The 22,217-nt window shown below is 41.8% G+C and overlaps 1 protein-coding gene across 2 annotated transcripts in view; it reads right to left on the bottom strand.

Moving 5' to 3' along the window:
• The window catches only part of HNRNPM (heterogeneous nuclear ribonucleoprotein M), a 39,805-nt gene extending 17,995 nt beyond the window's left edge, over nucleotides 1-21,810 (bottom strand). The window contains exons 1-10 of one of the 2 annotated variants that reach the window (XM_079703448.1): nucleotides 21,630-21,810; nucleotides 12,865-13,034; nucleotides 5,420-5,472; nucleotides 4,512-4,519; nucleotides 4,333-4,426; nucleotides 3,181-3,219; nucleotides 3,028-3,063; nucleotides 2,208-2,361; nucleotides 1,298-1,347; nucleotides 126-186 (exon numbers count right to left, since the gene is read on the bottom strand). In XM_079703448.1, coding sequence (XP_079559574.1) covers nucleotides 126-186; nucleotides 1,298-1,347; nucleotides 2,208-2,361; nucleotides 3,028-3,063; nucleotides 3,181-3,219; nucleotides 4,333-4,426; nucleotides 4,512-4,519; nucleotides 5,420-5,472; nucleotides 12,865-13,034; nucleotides 21,630-21,742 — 778 coding nt within the window. In that variant the 5' untranslated portion in view covers nucleotides 21,743-21,810. Of the gene's footprint in view, nucleotides 1-125; nucleotides 187-1,297; nucleotides 1,348-2,207; nucleotides 2,362-3,027; nucleotides 3,220-4,332; nucleotides 4,427-4,511; nucleotides 4,520-5,419; nucleotides 5,473-12,864; nucleotides 13,035-21,629 lie in introns of both variants that reach the window. The other variant, XM_079703447.1, reaches the window with a different exon arrangement.
• Between the last annotated feature and the right edge of the window lie 407 nt (nucleotides 21,811-22,217).

The following is a 22,217-nucleotide window of genomic DNA, read 5'->3' as shown; positions in this document are numbered from 1 at the left end:
TCAAGAATGGTCAAGATAACTGACATGGCACAAGAATGACATGGCACAAGTTCAAAGGTAATTGCAGTTTTCTGGTTAGAATAAATCAAATTCAAAATTTTAGCCATAATAATTGAGACACTTACGGGGAAGTTGTTGTGGACGCTCAGGAGGGAAAAAATCTCCCTTTGGTAAGGCCCTCTCATCCTGAAAGAGAAAGTGAATAAATCTCAGTATTCCCTGCAGTACTGTTAGCAACAGCAAAAGATGGAAACCATTTCTATCAACAGAGGACGGGTTAGATACATTATGATACACCCATGCCACAGAATAACATGCAAGTATAAAAAGGATATGTGAGAGTTGCTACCTTTTGTGTAAAGGGGGAAAGATTTAAAAAGTACACATTCATATCACTGTGGGGGATGGATGGAACCTGGGCACAAAGTAAGAGCAAGACTCCCACACTGAATTTTTCATGCTTTTTGACTTCTGAATCATGTGAAGCAATTATCTATTCAAAAAACTAAACTGGGGCCTCCCTGGTGGCGCAGTGGTTGAGAGTCCGCCTGCCGATGCAGGGGATGCGGGTTCGTGCCCCGGTCTGGGAGGATCCCATATGCCGCGGAGCGGCTGGGCCCGTGAGCCATGGCTGCTGAGCCTGCGCATCCGGAGCCTGTGCTCCGCAACGGGAGAGGCCACAACAGTGAGAGGCCCGCGTACCACAAAAAAAAAAAAAAAAAAAAAAAAAAAAAAAAAAACTAAACTGAATGTTTAAAGGAACTAAAAAATTCCTTTAGAGCTCCTTTTATGTCCTTCCTGATTTGGAACCCTAACTAGATTGCCCTCGGCACGTTCCGGTCATGCTTGTATTAATACTGTTACCTTTGGCATCTTGGGCACAGCCAAAGCTGGGCTAATGTTTATACTGAAACTCTTCAACAGAACTTTAAAGGCTTTCTGAATCAGACTTAATTATGTTCACAATAGATATGATGCTAATTAAACGTACTGCAATACTCTGAAAACTGGCAACCTATATATATATAAAACCATTCTGTGAAACTGATCACTTGCTCAAGTAGGATATGCAAGTGACCTCCTGACCATGCCAATAACTGTGCAAAGGAAAAAATATCTGAAGAGGTGCATGAGCAAAAAGTTATTTCTGTCATAAATTTGCTCAATGTGCTGTACCCTTTAACTTGGACTGATCCATAAAGAAAGTACAGTGGCTATGTGTATGTATACTCTTAATAAACCCATGTTTTTGCTAAACTTATCTGAGTATATTAAAGGAAAGATCCTATTAACTTACCATTTTCACGTGCATTGGTCTGTCAAATAGCAGTTGGCCATTAAACATAGCTGATATTACAATTAAGGCTATTTCCTGCAATTCTAGAAACATGCACAGCCTAACAGAAATACCTAAGAGAAAAATACTCCAACTGCTGCTACCACAGTCCCTCTAAGTGGTGAATTTATGAGCAATTTTGATTCCTGTTTATACTTTCAAGTATTTATTCCTACAGTAAGTATTAAAGGGACAATAAATAACACTCAAGGGGAAAAAAAGGAAACCTCAGCTTACTCCTTAGGTGTGGCGCGCCATTCATAAAACCTTACACTTCTCACCAAACCATCCTCCTCTTAAATTAAGCACTGACATCAGTTTTCTATATGTGTCCAATAAGCCAGGTGTTCTACCATTTTTTGGAGTACCACGTTTTCTGGGTAATATATTCAGTGACAATCTTGCCTGAGTTTAGTGACAGTGTTCATGTGTGGTATTCTCCCCGTGACCACAAAGATGTAACTCTGAGGTGAGTAGGGTGAGCAGCCTAGGGTCAGAGAGAAGTGCTTCTTCCAGAATTCTGTCAATCCACTGGATAGGGCCCTATAAGGACTTACATATGAAATAACACTGAATTTCTCTCCATTCTTTGGACTTCTCCCTTCAAACCAGTCTCCTCTAAAAAGAGACAATGGAAAAGACCACTCATGGACATGTGCCTGTTTTCTAACCATCTCTTCTATCTACATAAGTACAATACTATGTAGATACTTTGTACTCCCTTAGTAATATCCATAGTAATGTATTCTCTCTAATCACATAGGAAATACTAATACACAAAATTACCACTTCCCCACACAAACCTGTCTTACTAGTACAACATTTAGGCTAAACTAAATTCACCAGGAGTTGAGTTCCAATAAAAGGATACATATAGCTTGCACAGCTTCAATGGACTGTTCAAAAGTAACAGTGCCTATTCCACGACTTTTTCCATCTTTATCCTCAAGAATGTCTGCTCGGACCACCACACCAGCCATACTAAAAACTTCCTTCAGTTTCTTCCAGCCAACTTTATAATCCAGCTAATCAAGAGAAAGGGGAGGAAGATCTCATTGTAAACATTTTTACTACATGAATGTGACATGCCCTGGTTGGAAAACAAGCATTAGAAAATGTCACAAAAATAATGTCACAAAAATATGTTAGTATAATTTTTCAAATAGGATTACGAAGGTTTGCCTTCTACTATTTACTGTCTCTTTTCTCTGAAATAACAATTTAAGTCACCTCATACCTTTCAAGTTAATGCTTATTTTGTGAATACTAAAAAATGCTGTTCCCCAGATAAGGTTTACCATCATCCTCCCCAATCCACTTTCTTTTAAAAATACTTCCCTGTGCAAATGGCAAAGTATTACCATTCACCCAGACATTAACAGGAAGAGGGAAATGTCGATACACAATCTCTGCTCATACACTTTACCCTGCACCTACTTTTATACACACCAGCAAAACTCCATAAACATGGCCCCAACAGGACCATGGTCAAGCCTGTGTGACTTATGACTGCAGTGGTCATTAGGGGACAAAGCCAAGCCCGAGGATGATTTTTTAAATAAATCAAGAAGATAACATAACCCTCTTTTAAGTTTTTCTTCTCAAATGTCAGAACTACTTTTATAACACATTGACAAGATTGTCTAAAGTAGAAAATCAAACTTTATGAAACAATGTTTCCATTTACTTACATTTGCTACAAATACTGTGCTTCCAAGTCTTCCAGCCTGTAATGCATGGATAATCTCATTTGGGATGTTAGGATTATTTAGGATACTGGGTGGGATATTAATCATTCCTGGGCCACCTGGTCCCATACCCATCCCACCAGTCGTAGCCATCACCTTTTGCATTGCTCTCCTGGCATGTTCACCATCAGGATCCTAAAACAAGCACAAAAGGGTTACATTTAACTGACCCAGTGACAATTAAAACCATGCTCCCACAGTAAGTGATACCCCCAAAACTTCAGAGATTGAGAGGTTGTTTGGAAACCATTTCTCAAAATCTGTAACAAAAAATTCAAATGAAGTAAAACTAAACCACCAGGCCAGGAACAATTCTAGCCAAAAGAATGAGGAAGAAAGGAAGGGTGTAAAATTTAGCTCTCATTGAACTAAGTAAAAAAACAAAAATAGGGAGCGGGGGGTGGATGACATGATTAAAACTTGCAGGTTGAAATAAGATCTTCAAGGGCTTGGTACAGTTGAATCTCACTAACTCAATGGGGTTTTATAATTTCTGCAAACCCAACTGGTGATTTTCCCAAAAGTTTGAAAACACAGCTCTAGACCACCAAGGTACTCCATCCTTCAGGTATTCAGGCATTTGACTCATGTGTAAAGTCTGGAAAGGTTTAAGAATCTCTGGTGTTGACAATATTCTTGAACTCTCTGCCCTTCTGCATGCTACCTTCACACAAGAGAACTTAAGCGCTACCATGCTTTCCTCTCTGAGCTCGCATATACTGACCTTCCTCCAAGAATAAGAGACAAAAATAAGTCAAGGAAGGATTGAATTAACAAAAAGCCTCCCAGTTCCCTCCAGGGAGAGAAGATACCTGATTTGGATTAGCTATGAAAAAGGATTTAAACTCATTTTAAAAAAGAAAAAAGATGGGCCAAGAACAGGGTTCAGACTGAGTAAAACTGTAGATGTAGAATACCTTAAAACAAACAAACAAAAAAAACAAACACACACACAGTAAAAAAAACCATGGACTCAGTTTGACTGCCCCTGAGAAAACCAAGGCAGGCTGGCCTAACACAAATCAGAGATGTTAGGAAGGCAGTCAGCAGTGGCTCAAGATGTGCTCAGCCACTATCCCAAAGTTCTTACAGGAATGACTGCTGAAGCCTGTGACTGACCCTCCTCGTTAACGACAACAGGCTGTTCTGCTCCGTAAAATGTCATCAAGGACTATTCTGTCTTTACCTAACTCCAAACAGGGACACTCGACAACTACAAACGGTATCCACAGTGTTTCATGAGCTTACTTCTTTGACTTTCAGTGGTCTTCCACTCAGACTATGCTTGTTTAGAACTTCAGCAGCTTTTTTCATGCTCTCTTCCATCTTGAATTCAACAACGCTATGAAGAGTCAAAAGGAAATGAGTGAAACCAGTCCTACAACTTAGAAGGCTCAATTGCCAATAAGTAACTAGACAATACTTACGCACATCCCTTTGGAAGAAGCCACAGACAGTCAGAAGAGCAAAGGGAAAAAAAAGAAAAAAAAATAGTGAATTTCAATGACAGTTATAAATTAAAAATATGATTTATGTAACAGTTTTTAAATTAACCCTTCTAAGGGGAAGCTGACAGAAGTGTCTTGCCTAGCCTTCCTTATTAAGAGCTCAGCTCCTTGGTATCTCCTCTTCCTTCACATTACCAGCATTGCACTATAGCTGCTGAAGTTATAATGAGCAGACCTAAATTCAGGTTCTCCGAGAAATCACACAAACTTTAGATCTGCTTCTCTCTGTACTCAATCAATTCCTTATCATACTCCTCCTAAATCCATCCCTTCCATAAATTAAGCTCATCCTTTTGATTATTCTAAGCCATTCTATTGCACGACAGAAAATAGTTAATTTTCTCTTTAAACTAGGCCAATTTTAAACGTTCAAGTTTTAGTATTTGTTTTACAATTTACTGGCACAAAGGCAACTTTTCAGAATCTTTGGTTCACACAACTTTCAAATACAGCAAACAACCAAAAAAAGTAACATTTTCTAGACAAGAACACACGTTTTACATTAATATACCACCGCTAAAATTCCATGCATAATTCACACACAGCCAATTCCTCTGTTAACAAAGAGACAATGCTGCTATTGGTCCCCAGTTATCCAAATTGGGCATCCAAACAGAATACCAAAAAGCTCTTTGCCCAGCCATTTGGAAAAGCGGGACTCCCGTTTGCAAATCCCCTCCCACCCCACTCCAATGTTTGGCAAAATCAAACATAGCTACTATAACATGAGCACTCACTGCCTTCCTGATTTCATTCGATTCCACGCCACCATACAGTTACATTTTTCATGTAGTAAATCCACAGAAGAAATTCTCTCAGACACTTACCCTTGACTTTCCTTCAGCGTCCATTAAGAGCTCCACGTATGTTACCTCACCAACTACAAATCAGTTTCCAGACGACACATAAACCAAGGGAGAAAAGCCAAGAAAACAATGGGAATTTAGAACAATCATCAGCAACCTTGTATGGAGCCTCTGCCTTATAAGAAAGCCCAGAAACACTCCATATTCTCTAAACCACCACACTAGGCATTACAGGTGTGCAGTAAAAGTAGGTGAAACTTGTTAACAATGTCCTTGATTTTCCTCCCACCTCAAACAAGCTATTTCCACAGATTTCCATATCAATTTCCCTGTCTGAAATACTCATTCATGACTAGAGGCAATCCAAATCTACAGGAAAGAAGTCTGCGTGATTCACTTTTTTGGGGAAAGAGGAAAATAGTTTTACAAATACACTCTTAATATTGCAAGAAGGTGAACACCACACAAATTGCAATGCCACTGAACTGAGCTCAAATGCTAACTACAAAGATGTGTATATGTATAATATATATCCTCAAAGGCGCACACACATGGCATGGCCGGCTACGTGGGTGTGCAACCTATCCAATCGCATGGGACTCTGCACTGAGGGCCATGCACTTGGGTTTAATGCTCTGTTGCTGTCTTGAAATTCTCAGTAATTTTAAAATAAGGGGCCCTGTGTTTTCATTTTGCACTGGGCCCCACAGATTCTGCGGCTGGTCCTGCACACAGCACTAGGCTCCACAACCGTCACAAGGAGGATGTGTAAATATTCTATCACAAAACCAGAGCAGCATCTGGATTCTCTTCAGTGAATTAAAATTAACCCAGGCTGTATTCTTGCTGCTCTCTCAACCTTCTCATTTAAGGACACAGATAAATGCAACTTAGAGCTCAGTCTGCATCTAAACAGCTACACAGACTCACTTAGGATGCTAATCTATACAAAGGGGGAAAAACAAAGCATTTCAAAAGATTCTGCAGATTTTCCTCAAGGTTTGGATTGCCAATTCATGACCACCACAACCAGATGTTAGAACCCACCTAGACAACCACCAAAATGGCTGCTGAACTTGAAGATGGCACACAGACACCAAAAAACCCCCAGAAATTTAAGTGTTAACTTTGTGGAAACAATATCTAAGCAGGCTCTCCAAAGTCAAGAAAGGGCTTTTGTTCTAAGAAATACTTTTTCTTTTTTAACGATTATTTTTATGATGGTAAAGCCTTCTCTCATTCAGTTTTCAATTTGGTTTAGCAGCCAAGGGTAAAAATAACCCTCTTAATGGGCCCAAGTCCTTCCTAGTCTAATTCCTTTGTTCAAAGGATATTAAAATTATTATGAAGATTTTAAAATTAATACACCAAGACTGAAATGTAAAATAAAAGTATTTTTAAAAATTTGAAGGGCATATTTATTAGTAGTATATTTGCATGGCAGTTGACAGCAAGAAGGCCAAGTGTTCAAAGTTTAACTGTACAGCCTCACCTCCCTTGTCCTTTCCTGAAATATTACAAACCAAACCAGCACTTTGCACAAAACAGGAAGGAGAACCAGTGCAAAGAAATGAATAAACGAATTAGGAGGGACTGGTATAGTTTAACTTTTGGACTATGTACAACTGAAAAATGATCACAGCCAAGGGACAGTCATACAAATTGGCTTTCTGTTATCCTTACAAAAATAAAGCAATTCCCAAAATGTTGTGGTCATTCCTGAGGCCATGTTAAAAGCCATTTGTTTCAACAGCAGCAGCCATTTGAGGACCAACAGCCCCTGTCTCCACGTTGATGAAAATGCCAAGTAGTGTCAAGACAGTAAAGAGACCCAACCCCAAGTTTACTTCCTAGAGCTGTGACTACCACCTAATAACCTTAAAAATAACTAAAACAATCACAGTATCTAACAGCTGTAACTATGTTGTCAGAATTCAAACATTGTTGCATTTTCAAAGTTTCTAGTTTGTGCCTGTAAAGACACTGATTTACATCAAAAAGCTGTCATTGCAACCCAGAAACCAAGCAAGTCCAAACCAAACTTTTTTCCATGGTCATAACCATTTTTACAAAAAGCCAGGTTTAGAAATTAGGACTTTTTCTACTTCACATTCTAGAGACAGCACAAATCCAACTTCAATCCTCCGCACCAATACTCTGCTTAAAATGTTCCCTCTTTTTCCCCAAATGGTATAGTTGTTTATTAAAAACAAAAAATTACATTTAAAAAAGCCTCCATCCTATCAGTTTAGCCATAGGTTAGGCAAGCCTTGCGGCTCTACCACGAGTAGTGTTGTTCCCGAGTATCATCAATAATGACCATGCTCCTCATGAATTCATAATTTTCTGATCTCTACCCTGAGAGACCACATCAATTCAGAGATGTAAGCAAATCACTGTTACAGGATCTGCAACAGTTGCCAATTCATACTTCCGTACAGGAAGAGAATAATAAAACCTTTAAAAGACCACCTCTCTTTTAGTTCTACATTATTAAAGCAAAGACCCGTTTAGTATAGTCAGTACAACTATCAACAAAACTTTGAAGGCAAAATTTACCAACTATTCATAGTCTGGTCACATTCAATGAAATGAAGTTTAAAAGAGCAAATCATCCAGAGCAGATCAGTTAGGACTGAGGCAGAGTTAACAAATTGGCAGTAGCAAGTCTCATAGACATGGAATTCGCAGGTATTAATGAAAAATACTGCTGCTCCTCTCATTCCTGAACATGGATGGAATCCATGGAATCCCAAGAGCAGGCTACTAAGACAAATTCTACTGCAGCTTTAAACATCAAAATATCTAAATGAAAAAACTAAGACTCTGAAAAATCTAATGCCAAATGTCATCACCTACCTTTATTTTATTTTTTTAAAAGGTAAGATATTTTAATATTTATTTATTTATTTATTTGACTGCTCCGGGTCTTAGCTGCGGCATGTGGGATCTAGTTCCCTGACCAGGGATCGAACCCGGGCCCCCTGAATTGCGAACACAGAGTCTTAACCACTGGACCACCAAGGAAGTCCTTACCTTTACTTTAAAATGCTCAAAGAACTCATTATTAACCAACATTTAGGTGGATTATTAAAAATACTACCCCAAGAATAAAACATATCATGAGGGTAAGATAATAAGCAACCCCAAAAGAATTCACGTAGTCCCTTGGAGCTACTTTAACACTCCTGCACATACTTATATCACAAAGAGTATTTGTTTCTGTATTCTCATTTCATTTACTGCTCAAGGTTGAAACAAACACGCGCGTGCACACACGCGTGCGCACACACACACACAAGTACAGGGGCTAAAGCTTCACTGAAAAGAATTCAAAGGGGGGTGGGGGAGGAGCTCCAAAGCAGGGCATGCTCTAATGCAAGTGTGCATGGAATAAATGCATATTTTAACTTGGAAAGCCTGTTTCTTTAATATACAGACAACTTGAAACACGGCAAAATAATTATTCTATACAATGATTACTCAATTTATGGAAAAATTAGAAAATGATTAAGCACCTTCTTGCTCCTAATTCCACGGGCAAGAACAGAACTCTGCCTCTCTAACTCGACCAAAAACCAACAAATAAGCCAGGCAGGCTGCACTATTAAGGTTCAACCCAAGTACCCACAGATATGAATGCTTTAGCATCAACAGGCCTTTCCAAAACGCAGGCTGAATTTCCAACAAAGGAAAATATGAAGGAGCCAAACAGACTGGGGAGGGATTTTTACTTAAATTGAAAATAAAGTTCTGCTCCACAGACCCACAATGTAGATTATCTTCAAGAGCCAACAGAGACTTACTATTGGACTCTACTTGCCCTCTGGGCCTCAGTTTTCGGTCAGCTGGAATTTGAAACTGACTTAAAGTGATGTGTTCAATAAAAACAGAAGGATTAAGTTCTTAAGAAATCTTTGCTTACACAAGTTAAACTGACTGCTGCTAAACTGGAGACTGATTGAGAGTAAGCTGTATCACTGACCCTCCTTTCTTTCCTCCTCAAACTGTTCTCCATGTTTACTCACTGCTCGTGCAGCTCAGTCCTGCCTCGCTTGCAGCTGCCCCACCTCGATGCTGCTGGCTCCCTGGTTAGGCCAGGAGAACAACAGCCCGACGACGAGCTTTCTTCATCCACACAGGACTTCTCGGTAATGTAGCACAACAATATTTAAGTTTAGAATTCCCAAGATCAATCACCTTTTGTTCACGAAGTCTTAATTTTTCGCCCAGACCTTATGGTCAAACACTTTTGAGATGTGTATCCCAATATCGATCCAGTGATGAAAATGAGGTAGCTGTTGAGACTGTTAAGTCACTTTCAAACCCGGTTTGGCAATCTCCAATTCAAATTTCCTATTACACTGGCTCTCAATTTTTTGTTTCAATCCACTCTTCAGTGTTCACAGCAGTCATTTGTTCCATGTAGTATCTCCGTTAAAAAATACGTATGATCAAAAGGAAGGACAATAGAAACCTTTCCTTTGCTCCATCAGACACTTAGAGCAGGAAGGGGAAAGCTCAGGGAATGCTCAAGTTCAATTCTGCAGGCTGTTTAATCCGTGTCCCTGCATGATATGATGGGGGAGGGGGCGGGGGAAGCACCCTGGCACAGAACAAAACAAAGCTCTCAGTACCTTTTCTCTTTAAAGTCAGCAATGCTGATTTCATGATAGTGCCACCAAACAAGCCTTGTGATCCCATCCAGGGGAAAAGGCATAAGTGGCTTGTTCACATAATACATGCGTCATTAATAGGATCTCCTAGAAGGCTGTTAAATGCTAACAAACACGGAGAATATACACTTGGTGTCCAAGGAGGGGGAAAAGATCGGGAACTAGGAAGGGGTACATGAGGCACTCTCAGGCATGATTATCCTTAGAAAAAAAACTCGTCTTGCCATCTCAAAGCTACTACTTGAGTTCTGACAGGCAGCATTATAGGCAGTGCTGCAATGACAGAGCATTTTTCAGATCTTTAAGCCAAGGACAACTAATTCTAGCTATTCCACTAGTTTCCTGAAACAACAGGACTATGATTTCATCAGGAATAGACTCTTAAAATGTAGACTGATAAAGAGTGGTTGGATTATAACAGCCCAAATCTCTGTGGTTTGCCCCCTTCAGAGACTATCTTGAGACTAATACTTTTAGAGTGTAAGTGCCTCTATCCGCAACTTTTTTTTCCTATGCAACAACAGTCTGCAAAAACCTTAAAACATGTGCAACGCATTTCAAGTAAATATTTCAGATTTCAAATAATCATTGAAACATATTTTTGGTATACCAAGACATGAATTAAAATATTTTTTAAAACCACATAATGAAAATAAGGACATTTTTAAGAAATCGTACGTATGTAAACAGTAAATTTCTTTAGACTTCACATACTGAATATAAGATTTACCATAAAAAGATTACCTTTCTCTTATACATCCCTTTATCCACAATCCAATACTTCTAATAATTTAATTAAACAGAAAAGTAATTTAACCTGTACAGGGGAGCTCTAAACAAGAACATTTTAAGGTTTGTTAAGAATAACTGATTTACTGCACACCTGTAATTCTAAATTACACCACCAAAAATACACTGAAAGGGCTGAGCCAGGGCATTAATAGCAGTATGCCAAGGGAATATGAGAACCAGTTTGGAAGTATCCGAATAAACCACCAGGCTGGCTCCACACTTAATACAGTGCAAAATAGGAAATTGAGGTGAACTGCTTCTACATCCAGAAACGTCATGGCTGCTGCTGCTACCAGCTTTAAGGCTTCCAAAACTGAATTACTGAATGGTAAAGCAGTAAAAATGTCACCTACTTTATCCATCATGTCCCAAAACTGGTTCACACACTCCTAAAAATGGAAAAATAATTTGGCCTGCAATCTCTTACAAAATTCTAACAATTGCATTTTCAAAGCCACATTCCTGGTTCTTGGAACTACTATACCTTATTATCAATGGAAGTATCAATTCAGCGGTTCAACCAAATCACGAGAACACAAATTTGGGGTTATTCCAAAAACTAATTCGAATGAGACCCAACTGTACTGTACAGAAATTCTAAGCTTTATTGAAGCAGCAGTCCCAAAAACCAAGAACACTGCATCTGGGATGCCACATGACACGCCCTTCAGACAAAAAGAAGAAACTTCACTCTTGCCCTAGGAGCATTGGCAGGAATGATTTGGCTGATCAAGGCAGGAAAACAAATCTCACACCAAAACGTTTTTCCATCCATGTTACCTGGAGAAATACTACATGGGAGCAGCCTACATGACTGTACAGAGAGGTGCATGGTGCCTAGTGCTTCTGGCATGTCATGGTTGAATTAAGTGATGGGACAATGATGGAAGTGGGCCATTCATAATTTCAAAACCCAATGCTGGGAGCACCAGTACACATACCAAAATGGCCTATCCAAGTGGCATCTGTCACTGAAATGTTAATCATTTGACAAATCAAGCTCAAATCTCTTTTCATTATGAATGCTCCAGAAAAACCAGTACCTTTCAGTCCTTCAAAAAGACTCCATTTAAGAATAATTTGATTCTAGGTTTCCCTTGGGGTAGGGGTGAGGGGAGACCTCAAGGCATCAGGCAAATGGTTCTCTATCAATAATTTTGTTTAAACCTGGGCTGAGCAATCTCTTTAGCCCTGTGTGCCACCAGCAGGGCCCAGAATCAGGAAAAGAAGACAAAAGAAGCAGAACAAGAGTGTGAAAAGAAGGACACACTTGGTGTGCATGGGGGTGGGGGTGGGAATGGGGGGGGTGTGTGAAGCAGAGGACCATGGGCGCAACCAACCCCCTAGGACCTCCTGGTGGCAGCAGAGCTTCATTCAGTTGCTTCCTCTGCCCTAGGCCAGACTTTAACACCAGGGCTGTGACCGATGTGTGCCTAAAGGCACCAAATTATACAGCAGATGCTTTATTTTGAGCTATCCAATTGCCAACCTACTCTGTTTTCCTCCCCAGGGTGGGGAAGCCTAACAGTTTAAATACAAGCTAAGGTTTTATAATTTAGGATCTGAGCAGCACAAGTTCCACCTACCAAATTTTGATCCCAGGAAGACCGCCACAAAATTTAAACAAACTACCTTCCCACCAGAATTTTAAAACAAAAAGGAAAAAGAAAAAATTTCTCCCACCTCATATGAAGAATTCAAAGTTTCCTTAACACAAAGAGGCTCCCCTCAAGCTTAATCAAAGCCCTATTAACCATATTAAGCCAGTAAAATCATTCGTAGGCCAAGGGATCAAACAAACAACCTGTTTGACACACAAGTGCATGACCACAAAAAGTAAAAATAAAAAAGTAGGATGGGGAGGCTTCACTCTCAAGCCTGGAGAGAACACATGCTCTACCCAGAAGAGCTTCACTGACAAAAGAATAACCAAGGAATTATCCACAGAGAAGATGACACACCAACCTTCTGACCCTACTCAACCACCAGTACCATTACCTTTTTCTTTAACCAGGTCTTTAAGTGACTGCCATTTCACATCAAAAGGTATGTTTGTAATGAAGGCTCTGTATCTTTTAGTTGGATTGGCATATGGCTCAAAGCGATTGCCTCCTCTTTTTATGTTTTTCTCCTTCCTCTTCTCATTCTGAGCTGGTCGTTCTCCTTCACTGAATTCAAAAGAGAGGGGGGAAAAAAGTCCATATGTTAGCACAATACTAAAGACAATATTTGATTTTCCAGGTTTACAATCCCACATAAAGTTACATGTAACACAAGACTAATATTGATTCTGATTTGAGACAAACTAAAGTGGTCCATACAGCAGAAAATTGCAGTAGTACACTCCTTAAAACCCACCTATCAAAAAAAAATCATTCCCAAGACAAGTGTGCTTTCCTAGGCCTTCACACACTCATGTGGGGCTCAAACAGAGGTGGGGGAGACAGGCCAACTCCCTGCCCAAGGTGCTTTAACTCCAAGACAGAAACAGGAAAAGAGAAGGAAGATTTATAAGATTTCATGGAACAGAAATGAGGTGGTACACACAGGCCCAACCAATCTTAGCTTTACAAATAAAAGTGTCTTTCATTGTGGGAGGAAAAAAAATGGACTCAGGTACTTGTACACCATTAGCAGCATTATTCACAATAGCAAAAGGTGAAAACAACCTGTGTCCACCAACAGATGAATGAAATAAACTAAATGTGGTAGATCCATACAATGGAATATTACTTATTCAGCCATAAAAAAAAGAATGAAGTGCTGATACATGCTTCAACACAGATGAACTTTGAAAACATTATGCTAAGTGAAATAAGCCAGACATAGAGAAAAAAGGAATAGAGGTTACCAAGGACTGGGGAGAGGTGGGAATGGCGAGTTACTGTTTAATGGCTACAGAGTTTCTGTTTGGGATGATAAAAGAAAAAAGTTCTGGAAATGGCAAGTAGCTATTGGCATAGTGTACAACACTGTACCTAATGCCACTAAACTGTACACGTAATCATTTTAGGATGGCAAAATTTACATATATTTTACCACAGTTTTTAAAAACAAAATTTTTTAAGGGAAAGAAAACATTCTCTACTCAACCCTATTACTTTGAGGCTAGGGAAACTGAAGTCTGAGCAACGCTGATAGGTAAAAGACAGCATGCAAACAATTCCACCTTTGGCAAAGAAGGGTGGATTTGTTTTTCTGGCATGGCCTTTCCTGTAATACTCTTTACTTTGTGTGTTGGCTGCTTCCATGGAGTTACATTTCTAAACTCTACAAGTACGAATCTGGCTTAAGAGTGGGCAGGAAAAGTTTCACAAGAAATGCAGGCTCCCAAAGCACAGAACCAGACAGGCTGGAAGCCCAGTCCATAGCCCAGGAACCAGACAGGGTGTGCACAGCAGGGCAAGGCCCTGCGCTGGCTGTGTGTGGCTGTTCCGAGCCCCCTTTGACCATAGGCAGACACCTGTGAGAGCTGACCAGGAACAACTGGGGAGGCAGCAGCCACAGAAGTCCTCTCAGGGCACTAAGTCCAGCACTTTCTGCTTCCCAAGCCCTATGCTTTCCACCAGTGAGAATCAAGGGACTCCCAAACTACAGATTCTAGCAGAGACTTTGTGATCCACGACAAAAACGGAAAGAAAACAAAAAGTCAAGATTACAGTATTGATGATTTATAAGACCACCTTTAACGTAAAGGGTTGATCTTTATTCTAGGATATGTCTTCCCTGTGTGGGGGAGGGGTAGTGTTCAAACATCAATGGTAGCTGGAGGACTTTCAGTGTACTTGGAAAAATTAAAGTTAGCAACTTTTTGTAGTCCCCAAAGTATTTTTTTCTACTAGTCCCTCATATCCAAACACAGGCGTGCCAAGTGGTAACCCAGTGTAGTTATCACCCTAGGCAAAACTAAGGAAAGCAACTTCCTGCATGATCTGAACTATACTAACATGCAGTAAATAGACCTCCTTCACATGGGCTGGCAGATGGGGGAGGGGGAGTAGGGCCACACCAATCCCCAGATTCCTAGAATTCTTCACTCTGTCTACCCAGGCTCACAACAGACCCTCCTCAGACTGACTGCACACCGCAAGCACAGTTCAACCATCCACTCCATATGAAAGCCCTGCACCCGTCTGCCAGACAGAGCATGCATCTTACCCTCCGTACATAAGGAGGAAGTGTGTTACAATTCATAAAATGTAGATCAATCTACATTTCATGGGCCTACAGAGGGTCTGGGGGTAGGAATATATTTTAGAACTGGTTTCTTTTGAAACCCAAATATTCTACAATCTACATTAAAAAAACATTATTCTGACACAGGGTTCATGACACAGTAATGCTTCCAGCCTGTGTTTTCAAAGACTGCCCAGCTCACCTTATTAGTTACAAAATGTATAAATAACTAATTACAAGACAAAGTAGGTAACAAAGTGTCTAGGCCATATTCTGCCATGCATCATTACTACTAAGAATAAACTACCCAATCTAACCCCAGAAGCTGGGGATTTGGTTTGGGGTTAATCCACCTCACATGGCTCATCATCAAGAAAGCAGCTCAAATGGATTATGGCCAAGGTGTGAGCAAAGCACTACTGCACCCAAGTCCTTCTCTGGCTAATCATTTCCTCTCTCTGAGAAGTTTCTTCCTATCTCATCACTTCCAGTTTCTTAAAAAATTGACCTTTTTGTAACTCTATTAATCACCATCAACTCTATTCTTGACAGAATTGTAGAAAACCACCCTCAAAGAAACCTCACGTGACGCATGTTCAAGTATAGATGATGCGACAGTTTAAGAAAAGCCCATTTTTTAAATGTTTAATTCAATTTTCTCACTTACCTTCGGGATAAAATTAGGGGAATATGCTTCTAGCCCTAAAATACATGTAACACTTAACTGTGAAAACCTTTTAGAAGCACATTTTTATAGGTAGATTATAATTTAGCTACACTGATGAAATAAACTGCTTTATCCCAAATACCCCAAATTTAGAATATTACAGAATCTTAAATGTTAAAACACACCTACCATACATTATCCACAACTAGATACTTACCCAGAAGAAAATATATCCATACAAAAATTTAGACCTGAATGCTCATAGCAACATTATTTGTAATATCCCAAAACTGGAAATCTAAATGTCTACTAACAGGTAAATAAACAAACTATTGTATATCCATACACTGAAATACTACTCAGCAAAAAGTAATGAGCTACACACAACGTGGATGAATCTCAAAATACTTACTCAAAGAAATCAGACAAAAAAGGAGTACATATGGTAATATTTCATCATATACAACTATATTTGAGAAAATCTAATCTGGCAAACTAATCTATAGCGGATGTTCCCAACCTCAACACTACTGATATTTGGGGGCCAGATTTTTTTGTTGTGGAGGCTGCCCCGTGCACTGTAGGATGTTCAGCAGCATCCCTGACCTCTACCCAAGAGAGGCCAGTAGCAGCCCCATTCCTCAGACTTGAAAATGAAGATCAAAAATATCTCCAAGACACTTCCAAATGTCCCCTGAAGGGAAAGAAGAAATCACCCCATTGAGAACCACTGATGCATACTGATGGCCTGGGGGTGGGGAGAAAAAGGACTCAGAGGATTACAAAGGGGCAGCAAAGGGGGTTATGGTTGTATTTATTATCTTGATTCAGTGAGGGTATCAAATCGTACACTTCCAACTTATGCAGTTTATTGTGCCATATACATTTTTAAAGTTTCCACTAGTTTCTTAAATTTCAAACCTAACCCCAATATAACTTGACTTGTAACTCCTATATAAAGTAACACATTTGTCATCTTTCAAAGAAACTGAAGCTACCTAAGCAAGCTAAATGCCTTACCAATATTCTCCTTGTTAAGTGGCTCCCAATTCCCAATCAACACCCCATCTGATTCTGGCACCCAATCATCTACCTGAAGTTCTAAATAGACCCAACATGTTAAAAAACTTCTTCTGACATTCTATCAATCTAATTCATGATACATCAATAAAGATAAGGCCAAAGTATCTGTAAGAACCTCCCAAGTCATTAAAATAAGATTAATTATGTTTAATATGGCTTTGGAATTGTTTCACTGACTGCATTCTTTGAAAACTGATAATTTAACATGTCACTGCTCCACCATACTAGAATTATACTGTACATAAAGATCACAAGTAAGGGCTTCCCTGGTGGCGCAGTGATTGAGAGTCCGCCTGCCGATGCAGGGGACACGGGTTCGTTCTCCGGTCTGGGAGGATCCCGCATGCCGCGGAGCGGCTGGGTCCATGCGCCATGGCCGCTGAGCCTGCGCATCCGGAGCCTGTGCTCCGCAACGGGAGAGGCCACAGCAGTGAGAAGCCCGCGTACCGCAAAAAAAAAAAAAAAAAAAAGATCACAAGTAAAAAGGTTGAGTGCCTGCCTATTTCACCAAGGGCTGCCACATTCACCACGTAAAACAGTGAATCCCTACCCTCCCTTATGCCTCCATGGCATTCCTTCTCACGTATAATACTCTCATTATTCTCAGTTTTTCAATCAAGAGTGTAGTTTGAAACGGCAACCCCGATACCTTGAAATCCTGACCACATCTCCTGAGGGAAAAGACTCTCCCACCCCCATATTCCCCTGAGAACCATCCCTTATGTAAAATGACTCTTCACAGAAATCCTTTCAATCCTGAGTTTCCCCTAACACATTTAAGATGTGGAGAGCACTATTCACAGCACTATTCTAGCTCCAGGTCCACCTCTTCACTACCCACGTGACCTAAGCTCTTTCCGTCTCTGGTTCTTTACCAGCAAAACCAGCATAACCTGTATCCATGTAGCTCACAGGGATGTCGTGAGAATCAACAATCAGCCTAACAAAAAGCAGGTTGGTAAATGTTAAGCGCAATACCTAAGGGAGCAGTACTACAGGTGACTAAGAGGTAGGGTTATCTAGGTCTGAACCCCAATGCCACCAACTCTTTGTCAGGCCTCAGTTCCTTCATCTGTGAAAGGAGGTTACTTATCCACACTGGCAAGTTTAAAGGAGAGACTTGGCACACTAACTGTGGCAATGATATATTTTTGTACCAAAAATTTTCTGGAGAATGATTCACTCCTTGCCTTCTACCATTGCACATACTGATTAGGGTTTAAAATAAGCCCACTGGGGCCGTGGCTGAGGAAACCTAGGCACTATACTCATTACAGACTACCAAAGGAGCAATTCAGCTTTCACCTCTATGACTGCAAAACATGGTAATGGGAGAGACCATCTGCGAACTCCTAAATGAAACAAGCAACCTAATCTTTGCAGACTAGCATCTCCCTGCCTAGCCATGAATAAAATCAAAGAGCAGAGTGAAAGCAAAGAGCTGGCAGCATGCATTCAAACAACCTACAGCCCCTATTCTAATCTTGAGCTCACAATCAAATGTGCCTCAAAATTATTATCAAGTATACAATCACTTTTTAAAGTACAGCAAACACTCAAATCATTGCAAAGCACAGAGAATCTGGTTTAAAAAAAAAAAAAAAAAACACTTCAAATAACTGTGTTCAGTGAGAGGTTACCAGGGTGGTGTGTGGAAGCAGCAAAGGACCTGGAGTCAAGATGGCCTCCCCCAGATTCTTTGGGTCAGTTTCCTTAACCTGGGTCTTCTCAATTGTTTAAAAAAAAAAAACAACAAAAGTTTTTCTTGACTGTAAAACGGTGTCAACACTAACATTACATCCTCAGGAATTTATACTAAATACAAAGTTTTATTTTTAAAATAGCCTCTCAGTTTTCTGATTCAGCCACAAGGTGTGGAGTAGGTTAAGTCACTGATTTTAAATGGACGGTGCAACCTTTATTTTTAAAAAATAAAATTTTAAATTAAAAAAAAATCAAACCTAAGCCTACATAGTCCTCTAAAATGAACGCTTTTACCTCCTGACTAATATACTCTAACTCTGAATCTTGACTAATTTTTTTTAACTTCAGAATTTATTTTTTTTAATTTATTTATTTTTATTCATTTATTTTTGGCTGCATTAGGTCTTGTTGCTGCATGCAAGCTTTTCTAGTTGTGGTGAGCGCACTTCTCACTGTGGAGGCTTCTCTTGTTGTAGAGCACGGGTTCTAGGCACGCGGGCTTCAGTAGCAGTGGCGGCTTGCAGGCTCTAGAGTGCAGGCTCAGTAGTTGTGGCGCACGGGCTTAGTTGCTCCGCGGCATGTGGGATCTTCCCAGACCAGGGATCGAACCCGTGTCCTCTGCACTGGCAGGCGGCTTCTTAACCACTGCACCACCAGGGAAGTCCCTTGACTGTCTTTAGATGCAACAGATTTCTCATCAAAATAAAACAAATCCTCCTCTTATACCCAGAAGAAAAGGAACTGCAAAACAAGCTGTCCTATGTGGGGTCCTCATCAAGCTTGCTATCTCACTGCCTTTTTGGTTTACAGCACACTGCACTCCTGGTGGAGACAAAGGTAAGAAGAATCCAGTCTCACTCATTTCCCACCCCTCAAAGGCTTTCAAGATAAAAATCTAAATTCCTTAGTCTGGAATTCATTGCCCACCAGCTGGCCCCCAGTGCTCCAGCAGTTTGGGTTCTTTATAAATACGTATCAAATATATAAATATATAAAAATCCCTGGTCTTTGGACACTCTCCTCTCTCCATCATCTTTCATCCTCCTCCCCCTAGAGGAACACCTCTTAACTGCCCCCAGCAGGTTAGGTTGCGGGGAGGGGAGCCCCTCCATGCTCCCTACCTAGTAACTCCTTTTACTAATACCACAATTACTTTACTACAAAAATATTCGTTGGCCTTCCCTGTGAGCAGGGGGGGCATTTGTTTTCTAAAGAACTCTGCTTTAAAAGCTTTGTGATGCAAAAAAAACACCACAAACACAAACTTTTCCAATGGCCCTCCCAAACAGATCTAAGTGTTCGTAACTTCCTAAAATAGTCTCTACTAAGCAGTCCTAGACTTTGAGGTTCTTTCCAACAAGGGCTCTTTTAGCTCTAAAACCTTCAGATTCTTTCTAATAGCCCATGTGTTAACGTACGTCACAAAATGACTATTTGGAATCAGTCACAAAATGACTATTTGGAAATGGACAGTGGAAAATGGGAAATTTGAAAAATGTACCCCAGATGCTATAATCTATAACTAATAACTTCTCACCTAGCACGATTCTAGCAGCACTCCATCCTGTGATAAAGAAATAAAGGAAATAGACAGGTAATGAAAAAAGTTTAAATGAACACATCCCTTTCCAGAGTTTTCAATAAAGGGTTGGGAATACTTCTAAGATGCCTTTCTCTTGATTTCCAAGGACCAGTAACCACGGTATTTTGTTCCTCCCCACCTAAGGAGAGAAAGTTTAACAACATGGCTAGTATTTAGTGAGTGCTCATTAACAAAGCGCTTTAACTACATTCACTTTTAATCCCCACGAACTCCAATTATGCACATTAAAAATTTGTGGGAAGGCAAATTTATAGGAGACAGAACGTATAACACAGGTAACCAGGAGAGGGGGAGAAGAGTAAGTTACTGTTTAATAGCTAGTTTCTGTTTGGGATGATGAAAAAGTTCTGGACGTGGATACTGGTGATGGCTGCACAACACCGCAAATGCAGTTGATGCCACTGAATCGTACACTTAAAAATGGCTAAAACTGTAAATTTCACCTTACGTATGTTACCACAATTTTTAAAAACCGTATGTGGTAAATCAAATGTGTGCCCAGCCTTCCCCTGTCCGCCCCCCACAGCTGCCGGGAGGAGGCAAAACGTCTCTTCATCTTTCAGGTGCCTGTAATCAGAATGAATGGGGTTCAAGGGGACATAAGGTGATGTTTTAAAGCTTTACGGAAACTTTAAAAACCGAGGACCCGAGACAGACCTCTAAACAGGACTGAAAGGGTGACGGAGTTTGGAAATGGGTGAACCCGTCTGATGATGGAAAAATCTTCCACTGGAACACGGAAGAGAATGTTTCCCTTTTTTTTTCCCCCCTATAGTTTGTTTCTACGGCTGAACATTGAGCAGCAGGTCCGATCTCTCCACAAATACCTACGGCGCACCTGGGGAGGAGGTAAGGGACTTGAGCCGTGGCCAGAGCGTGGAGCCAGGGGCGGTTCCGACCGAGGCACTTATCGCGGGGCCGGGGGAGGGGGGGGCTGGAGAGGAGGGGAACGGCGCGCGCCGGGAGGCGGGAGGGGGGAAGGAGGCTCCCGGAGCCGGCCTCGCGGTCCTTCCCGATACCCACCCGCCTCTGCTACTGTTTACCCGGACCGACAACGGGCGAGATCCTGCGTGCGCAATCCCTCCCCTCCCCCCACTTTACCGATCGGGAAACTGAGGCCACGGGCCATTGCGGAGAGACGTGAAACCTTGCGCCCAACCAAGGTCACCCGATAGGCGAGCGGGTCGCGGACTCCGGGGCTTGTCGGCTCCGGGGCCCGCGCGCCATTATCCCCGCGCGCAGAGGCCCGGCCTGAGGCCTTTGCGTCGGGATCGGGATCGGGGTCGGACCCGGCCTGGAGGGACCGGGGAAGTTGAGGCCCGAGGCCTGGGAAGAAGGATCTGTCCTAGAGGCGCTCCCGGGGCCGCCCGGCTTCATCCCTCACGGCCTGGGCGGCCCCCACCCTCGGCAGACCCTGAGGGGAAAGCCCGGCCGAGGCCGCGCCGGTGGGAAGCCGCCAAGACCTAACGGAGCCGCCGCCGGCCGCCGCAAAAGTGCCCGGCCTGGGACAAGGAGCCGTGGAATACTCACCCTTTCGGGCCCGGAGCTCCGTTGCCGCTCGGCACGCCGGGCGCGCCGCTCTCCTCCTCCATTTTGGGCTCCGTCGCCGCCACCTCGGCTGCCGCTTCGACCCCTGCCGCCATTTTCTCCGCGTCTGGGCTTTGTGTGAGCGAGCGGGATGCGCGGCGCTGCGCCTGCGTGCTCACGTGATCCAGCGCGACCAGTAACGTCTGCTCGCGCCGCGGCGGCCTCCCGCCTCCTTCCCTCCAGCCCCGGGCCACGCCCCTGTTCCGGGCCACGCCCCCGCCGCGCGCAGGCGCGCACCGTCAGCTGTTACTAATTCATTCTCGCGACTAACTTGCGTTTGGCGCTTACTGGATACTCCATACGCTCTCCAGGTCTGGCAGAGGCGCCATCTCTCCACCCCCCACACGTGGACCTCGTCACTCCCAGCTTTCTGTAATCAGAGCTAGGGCAGAAGGGCAGCGAAAGTTCTGTTTACTAGGCTAGAAAGGAGTTAGGCAGGCAAGGGAAGGACACTGAAGGACCAGGCCATAGGACAAATGTGTAAAATGCTCTCTCTCTAAGCAAGTATCATCCTGCACCAAGAATATCTGG

Source organism: Hyperoodon ampullatus, assembly GCF_949752795.1.
Source record: "Hyperoodon ampullatus genome assembly, chromosome: 4".
NCBI classification, from domain to species: domain Eukaryota; kingdom Metazoa; phylum Chordata; class Mammalia; order Artiodactyla; family Ziphiidae; genus Hyperoodon; species Hyperoodon ampullatus.
This window is presented reverse-complemented; position numbering and strand designations above follow the sequence as displayed.